Source organism: Lynx rufus, unplaced genomic scaffold (genome assembly GCF_022079265.1).
Source record: "Lynx rufus isolate CCGP_SWC_20201006 ecotype Redwood Valley unplaced genomic scaffold, mLynRuf1.p SCAF_21, whole genome shotgun sequence".
Classification (NCBI taxonomy): domain Eukaryota; kingdom Metazoa; phylum Chordata; class Mammalia; order Carnivora; family Felidae; genus Lynx; species Lynx rufus.
In genome coordinates, this window is record NW_025814836.1 from 10,393,486 (window position 1) to 10,402,188 (window position 8,703).

At 48.3% G+C, this 8,703-nt stretch overlaps 1 protein-coding gene across 2 annotated transcripts; it reads left to right on the forward strand.

Annotated features, from left to right (window-relative positions):
• Nucleotides 1-1,615: 1,615 nt before the first annotated feature.
• LYSMD4 (LysM domain containing 4) lies at nucleotides 1,616-8,027 on the forward strand. 2 transcript variants are annotated; one of them, XM_047086774.1, is made up of 3 exons: nucleotides 1,616-1,645; nucleotides 3,159-3,448; nucleotides 5,557-8,027. In XM_047086774.1, exons 2-3 carry the CDS (start codon nucleotides 3,167-3,169, stop codon nucleotides 6,166-6,168), a joined length of 894 nt encoding a protein of 297 aa, XP_046942730.1. In that variant the 5' UTR covers nucleotides 1,616-1,645; nucleotides 3,159-3,166; the 3' UTR covers nucleotides 6,169-8,027. The 2 variants fall into 2 exon arrangements, with proteins under 2 accessions (XP_046942730.1, XP_046942729.1); XM_047086773.1 differs by lacking the exon at nucleotides 1,616-1,645 and adding an exon at nucleotides 2,877-2,916.
• Nucleotides 8,028-8,703: the final 676 nt, after the last annotated feature.

Here is an 8,703-nt window from a genome sequence, read left to right on the forward strand (position 1 = left end):
TGCTGAACGAAAGAAACACGTGTAACTGATCAGGGAGTGGCTATGTTAATTCAGCTTTGCAGATTCTGCTCTGACTTCTCTCCCCGGTAATCACACTCTTAGATTCTGATACCTAGACTTGCCAAATCCACCGGGCCACGACCAAGCCCTCTGGGCCAGGAGTACAGCTGTGGCTGCCAGCTGGGCTTTTGGAGTCAGACACATTAGGATTTGGATTTTGCTGCTGCCACTGCCCTCCTGTGTAGCTCCTATGTAGCCCGGGTCAAGTCACTTAATGGTTCTCCTGTTGAACCAGTCTTTACTGAGTGTAGGCTTTGAATTGGACACAGGTTGTGGTGAGCAACAGGTGATAATTAGGGACAGGAGGATTCTGGCAATTAAACAAGTAAATTAACTGGCAATTAACAAGTAAATGGAGGGAGAGCCTTGGTATATGGGGGGAACAGGGAGGGCTCTGCTGAGAAAGTGACTAATCTGAGGCCTGGGGGTCAGAAAGTCCAAGGGTACCAGCAGCTGAAAGAAGGACATTCCTGTGAAGGGCCAGGGGTGGGAGATCTGGGTGTTTAAAATCCAGCAGAAAAAGGGAGAGGGGCTAAAAAGAATGAGTAAATGGCAGAGAATGGACTGAAGCCCTCACATCATCCTGGGCTTTGTCTCCCAAGATAAGGAATTTCACTTTTATTTTGACTAGGATGGAAAGCCTAAAAAGGGAGAGATATTTTTGTTTTTATCCTTTTGCTTTGTAGTTTAATTTGATTGCTACTGAGGTTTCATTTTTCTTCCCTATTAATCATTTGTATTCTTTGGTGAATTGTCCTCACCCATTTATCTACTGGGCTCTTCATGACTTTCTCATTAATTCGATGAGGTGTGTCTCAGTTAAGGATATTAATCTTCTGTGGTGTATGTTGCAATTATTTTCCCCTGGTTACGGTCTGATTTTTAATTTTGGTTTCCTTTTTGGGGTTGAAGTTTTAAACCTTTGTGCTTTCGTGCATGAGAGTGTTCACCCATCACTATTAGGCTTAAGGAGTCCTCCACCATCAACATTGGGTAAATGGTGTTGTTCTGGTCCGTGTTGTCGAGGTTCGGTGTTTTACTTTGGTGGACTTTGTGTCTTCCTGAGCGGGCCGGGGCAAACGCCTCCTGTGGTGGTAAGGGCTCAAGATGTGGAGACCCCGGGTCCTTCCAGCCCAGAGGAGCCGCTTCGCAGCGGGAGGCCTCAGCAGGGGACACCCGCTCTCCTGGGAATCCACCCCCTCGTTAAACATCATTGACACACAAGCCACTTCTACAGGTGAGGAAGCTGAGGGTCAGCAGAGGACCGGGAGAGGGTGGTAAGGGGTCTTAAAGCCTACAGCAGAAGCAAAACCTGCAGCGGGAACCAGCTGGTGCCGCCGTGGCAGGCAGGAGGGCGGGGCCAGAGTCGTGTCGGACAGCTGGAGCCCCGCCCCGCCCAGGCCCCGCCCCCGGGCTGAGCTTCCGGTACCGACTTAGCTCAACCCGGCTCATTCCAGAGCCTGCGCGGCGCTGATTTCATTGGCTGTCTCGCCGTCCCCGCCCCCGGGAGACCTGCTGATTTTCGCAGCCAATCAGCAGGTACGGCGGCGGCGGCGGCGAGTCTCGGCGGATCCCGGGCGCTGAGGTACCGGGGTTTGCAGGAGGGGCCGCGGTCCTGGGTGGGGGACAGCACGGGCCCTCAGTGGCGCGGCTGCTTCGCCCAGCTGGTCGGCTCGCGGGTGGGCCAGCTTCCTGCCTCTGGAGGGGCAGTGACCGCCACCGTCGGGGGCTGGCTGGAGGTTGTTCGGGGTTGGAGGGCAGAGGTCGGAGGTCGTGTCTTTGGGGAATGTTGGGGTCCCGCCCATCTAAGCCTAGGAGCGGGCCGCGCCCCGTTTTGTTTTTGTCAGCGCCCGTTTGGGGACCGCCCTCCTGGCACGGAAGGAGCGCTGAGGGAAACTGAGGCCTGGGAGCCGCCGGGGCCCCTCGCAGGCCCCGAGCTCGGACGGGGAGGCCGGCCGGTCCTCGGGCGCCTGCCTTCTCCCTCCTCCGGGCCCGTGGGTCTGTAGGGTGCGGGTTAGAGGGAGTGGGCGGCACGGCCGCGGGGGGGCCACCGGCTGTCCCCGAAGCCCCCCCTCCCCCCCGCTCCCGGTCTCTGATGCCAGCTCTTTCGGAGGCTGTCATTCCCCGTGTTTGAGATTTCGTGTCTGGAACCTCATTCGGACAGTTTGGAGAGGGGAGAGGGGGTAGCGTGGCTTTGGCACTTGGCAGGAGGTGAAAATAAAAACCAGACGTGGGATGTAATGAAGGCAGAGGGACCTGCGAGAAACTGGACGAATTTCTTAGCTTGACAAAGGGAATTTCTTAGCTCGACAAGGATTTTCTCCCCAACTTGCCCCGCATACTGTGTAATTCAAGCTTTCGCACTTGAAATCGAGAGTATTGTACTCTCCTAGAGCTCATAAGCAAGAGCCCTAAGTCTTGACCTTCTTGGTGAGGATACTTTGGAATGTGTAAAGTAATGAACAAGAATTGTTTTGTCCAAAGTTCCGAGTTAAGATTTACAGAACAGGGAGGGTGGGAACCTCTCTGCTTGGGGGGGGGGATCTTGGTAGCTTCTCTACTCCTCTGACACCCAAAAGAGAAGTTTCTTTATCTGTATGGGTTTTGGGGAGACACGGCTCTGGATGAGGAATAAGAGGGAAAGAGGGATTCTTTTTTTATTTTATTCTTTTTTTTATTTTTGAGAGAGAAACAGCACGAGCGGGGGAGGGGCAGAGAGAGAGAAGGAAACAGAAAATCGAAGCAGGCTGCAGGCTCTGAGCTGTCAGCACAGAGCCCGACACGGGGCTCGAACTCACAGACCTCAAGATCATGACCTGAGCTGAAGTCAGACCCCTAACCGACTGAGCCACCCAGGTGCCCCGCGATTCTTTTCATTTTCTATGCAGAAAGTGTGCAATTAGGCAATTACCTTTCCCTCACCCTCCATCTGAGCTAGCGTAAAACACATTCTTTTTTGTACTGACGGTATCTGTCGAGTATTTATAGTGAAAGGGGACGGGAGTAATCTCTCTAGCAATAAGTCCTTTACCTGTACTGTAGCCGCAAGAGGAATGGATGTGCCTTGTGTGGAATTAACCCTGGGGTTTGGTTTTCAGTTAAGAAAATGAGGCAGAAGGAAGTGTTAACCAAGACCTTCCAAGGCCCAGCCATTGTCTGTAGGACTCCGACCAGCCACGTTTACATGTTTGAGAACGGTGGTGGGGACTCAGGGGACTCCTCTGAGGAAGAGTCCCACCGCGTGGCTCTGCGGCCCCGGGGCAAGGAGCGCCAGAAGAAGGGTGCCCCCCACCCTCACCAGCCAGGAGCAGGGGACGTGGTGCTGCTTCAGCGGGAACTGGCCCAGGAGGACAGCCTCAACAAGCTCGCTCTTCAGTATGGCTGCAAAGTAAGAAACCCCACGGGTGAAGGTGGCTCCTGTGTATTTAGAGGAACAGAGGACCTCACTGAAGGGTGGGGGCCCTTGCTGCCCCTTCCTGACCCCCCCCCCCAGGGGTGGTGTCCAGAGGCCTGTGGTATCGGTGAAGGGGTTTCCCATCTGGCCCGAGATGGAACGCAGGTGAAGTACTTTGAGTTCTGAACCTTGGGGTCATAAAAAGTGAGGGTTAGGAATCTCAGGTGTTGGGCCAGTTCTCTCTCTGCAGAGCACTTCTCTCCCTGTCCCTCCAAGTAATTTCGGAAACCTTTTTTATATAGTTTTGAGCATATTTTGTTTAAGACCTGCCAGGGCCAAAGATGCCATGCAGAATATATCCAAGATTTGTTTGGTAGGGTTGCTTTTTTTTTTTTTTTGGCTACTTCTCTTTTTCTTGCTGGTTGCAGCCTATTGGATTGGTCAAGTTTGACGTTCTCTGTTTTAGAACTGCATGATCTAGCCTGTGTGCGCTGTGTATCTGTATAACCCTGTTTCTCTCTTTAATTATGTTTTTAGCATTCAGAGTGATTAACATGGCAAAGTAAGTAGGAAAGTATTTATAGAATTGCTACATTTTCTCCTAGATTGAAACTTTTTATTTCATTTTGCTAATAACACTGTGTTATAACTTTCTATGGCCTCCTCTAAGGCTGTCTAACCAATTTGTTTTAAAAATCTTTTCTTCCTTAAAGTGTCTTGTTATTTATCTAACGAGGTTCAAATGGCTAAACACATTGTATAGGATGTTGTGGTATTTCCCAGAGGAAATACACAGGCTGACCTCCTAGGGACACATAGTGGTCTCTCAATTGTACTGAGATTTATATTTGACTCTCTAACCAGCTTCTAGTAGGCATACTGTATGGTTTATTGAACATGGGCCGCAAATGAATCCTACCCTACAAAGATCTGAGTGGATGCAGTGGGCTTCTTAGAAAAGTGGGCTTAATTAAGCCATGAAGACTGTACATATAATGCCTCCAATAAGTAATCAGTTTTCCTATTGAAAGTAAATAAATTTTGGTGTTTAGTTTATGAAGGGCAAAGACAAAAAGGTCTCAAGCACCTTATGCTTTAGTTTCAGGACATGGTAAATTAAACATGTCCACGGCCCCAGTTCAACTAGATGATAAAAACAATCGCTCAATAAGTAAAATAATGGAGATGATTGATTTGAAAAAGGTGCTGTCTAAAGGTCTGTTGGCCGTAGTTACACTCTAGTTAAAGTGGACTTATGAGTTAAAACCTTAAAGTCCATCTCTGACACTTTCATTAAGTTCCAAACATTAGCTTGAGGGAGGGTTTGACTTAAATTTTGCACCACCCCTCCCTTAAGATTTGTCTTGCTCTTTGTTACTTTGTGAAACCCATAGTGCTGCCTTTTCTGGAGTCCTAATATTGAATGGAGATTTCAGTCTGTACTTTCCAGCTACATCCGTGTGATTCCCTACGTGTTACTAAGTATCATAAGTGTTAGGAAACCCTCAAAGTGAATTAACTCTCGATTGCTTTTATCTACAAAATAAGTTTATATACCATACAGTACTTCTGAGCATGAAAACATGGTAGAATCATGAGGACTTACCTCTTAAAACAAAATTACAGTTAAAGTCGGTTCTGAGTGTCAAGCTGGCTGAGGTTTGGTCTGGCGATCGCTAATGTAATCAGCTACTGTACTGGGTTCTGATGTGGGAGGGAAGTCAGCCAGACGGGGGCATTGTTGCCTCAGAAGTTAGAAGAAGTAGAAAGGGCTACTAGAGCATTTTTAGTACCATGACTGGGTTTCACCTAAAAACATTGTGTTGCAGTCACACTGTACACAAACAAAAAACGCTTTTCCAAAAACCGATTATATGTTATTCAAACTTGTAAATCTGCTCGGAACTGTGATAAGGCTGGGTTAAAGCGAAAAAACAGCTATTCAGCCTAAACTCATTATGTGTGCAGGTGCAGTTTTCCAATATTCATCAGGGTCTTAAAGGGGGGCGGGCTTGGATCCTCTTTCGGAAACAGCTACTTTTTGGATATTAGTTCTAAGGAGTTTACATAGTTGATGATGTTTGTCTTCATGACTTCCCTAGGTCGCAGATATCAAGAAAGTCAACAACTTCATCAGAGAACAAGATTTATATGCTTTGAAATCTATTAAGATCCCAGTGAAAAATCATGGGATCCTAACAGAGACCCACAAAGAACTCAGACCCGTCCCAAGCCCATCCTCAGAGACTAGAGTGACCTTCGAGGAGCTGCCAGACCCAGACAGGGCAGCTGTAGGCGCCAGTGCCCTGTCCAGCCCACTGACGGATTTCTTTAAGGGCATTGACCAGAATATTGAGCGCGCCGTGCAGTCAGAAATCTTTTTAAATGAAAGTTGCTGTGGAGAGACCTCCAGTCAGCCGCTGCTTCCAGCGCCTCCGAAGACCCCAACAAACGGTGCAGACTGTGGGATTCAGTGGTGGAATGCTGTTTTTATCATGCTTCTAATTGGGATTGTTTTACCAGTGTTTTATTTGGTCTATTTTAAAATACAGGCTACTGGCGAGATCCCCAGCGGCTTGAACACAACCACTGTCCCCAACGGCTCGATGACCGTGAGTGCAGTTCCAGGGCAAGCCCCCAGAGTAGCCGTCCCAGTGCCAACCATCCCCTTTTCAGACAGCCAGTTCAGTCAGACCACCCGGGCAGGGAACTAGCCATCGTTGTTCCTAAAGAGTCCGGCCAGTGTCAGCATTTGACCTCCTAACATGCATCACCTGCCATCGGCCAGAGCCTTGGGTGCTGCATTTCCTTTTCTGTGACATACGGACACGTTTCAGAAAACACCATTGTGTTCTCAGTAACACTCACCTTGGGGAGTAGGCTTGCCTAACCCAAGGCTGTGGGAGCCAAAACACCAGCACCCTCAGCCTCCTACATCCAGAAGTTAACAGCAAGAGAAACATTTTCACGTGGCAGGTGCCACTTCTTGAAGGTATGTTGTGGACTGGCACTGTGTGGGCCCTCAAGTTGGATGTGTTCGGAAGTTGAAGAGCGGCCTTGGACCTTCAGTGTGGGAGCCTCTGGGGTCAGCTTTGGTCACTTGGCTGTGTGCGGTGTCCCCTGCCTGCTGTGAAGGGATGACCAACTGACAAATGATGTTCTTTGTCTCCCTGGCAAAGGAGCTGTCCAGTAGCGTTGAGTATCACCCTGTTTTGGAGTCTGACAGATAACCATTGTAACTGGCCCTACTTCATATTTGCCCCACTAGTTAGCTTTTTTGAGGCAGTGTCCTTTCTAGAATTGAAAATGCCCTAAATCCAAATTGCTCTAATATTGAGTAAACGGCAGTTCTGTTCTTTGTAGTTCCAGAGCTAACTTAGTGACACACAGGCCTGTTTTAAGCTGCTGCATGGTGTGTCCAGCATGTCTTGGCTGGAACACTTGGGGCTGTTGCTCAGTTTCACCTGGGGTGTATTCTCACTGCAGTGGCTAACCAGATTCCCTAAGTTAGCATTCTTAGAAGGAATTGTTGCCAGTGTCTGGAGCTGAGTAGGTGCAGAGAGAAGAATGAGTGCCTATCACCGAGGTCCCAACTTGTGATGCTTCTAAGGCTGAACAGTCACCAGTCCAGTGTTGCTGAGAGCAGCAGCCCCTGTGTGTACCTGGAAGGGAAGTGCAGGGAGGATGGGTATGCTTCCTGCAGCTTCCTTGATTCTAAGGAATTCTAGAACCATTGCACTAGAAAGGGACTCAGTGTTTTTCTTTGGGTAAATACGCTCTCTGTATAGTGCAGCTTATGATGTTAAAGACCAAACACTTAATGGAGGGCCTCATGATGACCCTTGCCGTGGAGGCCATTAAAGAGGGGTCAGGCACCCATCAGCCTGAGGTTTTCCTGTCTCTTCTACACAGCAGCAGTCGTGCTCAATGTGGAGGCTCCGGAGAGGCCCGGGTCAGCCTCTGAGGCCTTGCAGGTGCAGCAGGGGTGTGTGGGGTGAGGGTTGAGAGCCTGCGTGGCCAGAACCCATCTCGGTCCCAAGGAAGAGTGGAAATGGGCCTACGTGGTTGGTGGCTTAACCTCGGAGAAGTCTGCCACCAGGGAGGAAGACCCACTGCACAGATAGGGAGCTTTGAGTGTGATTTATGTCATTTGACACATCAGACCTAGAGATAAGTTGAGAAGATTTCATCGTGTAAGAGGAGGGTACTTGAGATGGGCTTCTAATTTTTCTCCTCTCAGCTATGTGAAAAATGACTTGCCCTGGGTTCAATTAGTAAATTTAAAGTATCTTCAAAGTTAAATGTTTTCTTCAAAACCACAGTGGTCTTCACGATAAAATGAGCTTGTGAATCTTTGCTCCAGGAAATGTTTTGATCATGTGAATGCTCTTCCAGCCAAATGTCTGTGCTCACTGTGCCCCTGGAGGCCACAGGTTTCTCTAATGTGTCACCATTAACTTCACCAGGCAGAGCTGAGTCCCATGGGAAAATGGCTTTTGCCAGGCAAAGAATAATTATCTGTATCCTTTACTTTTTTCAAATGGAATAAAATAATTTCTTCTGTGAAGGAAAATTGATTCCTCTCTTTTTTTTTTTTTTTTTTTAATTTCGGCGGTGGTGATTCAGAATGAAGAGATGATACAACAGTGTTGGAGAAGGTGGAGGTGTCCGTGTCTAGGGGGCGAGGCGTGCCCAGGGCTTGTGTTCAAGGTTATCCCAACAGGTGAAAAACAGAAGTGGTAAACCAGCACAGTCTCACTGATTGGTCTGCACAATGTGCTTTAGAGTGCCTTTATTAAGTATGCATAAGAGAGACCATGAAGTTCATTTTGTACACATTTTACTACATTTTTAGTGTGTTAATATTTTAAAGAAACAGATTTGATAGGTAGTCTTCAGTCCTTTTGATTGAACAATAGTGCCCAACATTGTGGGCACCTAGGGAATCTACATCATCAGGCAAATGATGCTCCCGTTTTACTCTGGGGCAACAAGGCTGTGGAGACTCAGCAGAAGCCTCAGGGTCGCTCCGAGCAGGACTGCCCAGCTGAGGAAGGGTCACAGTCCTTCCTCTGAAACACAGTTCTTTAAACTGCCTCTGTTAATAGTGTAGTCTGCCTGGGGTTGAGGGAGAATGATAAAGATTCTTTTTTCTCTACATCTGCACCAGCATTTATGGTCTCTTATCTTTTTGATGATAGCTGTTCTCACAGATATGGAGTGGTATCTCATTGTGGTTTTGATTTGCA

Coding starts and splice junctions, on each gene's coding strand:
- LYSMD4 (XM_047086774.1), top strand. CDS start 3,167: ATGAGGCAGAAGGAAGTGTTAACCAAGACCTTCCAAGGCCCAGCCATT. Junction 3,449..5,556: donor CTCTTCAGTATGGCTGCAAA/GTAAGAAACCCC, acceptor TGACTTCCCTAG/GTCGCAGATATCAAGAAAGT.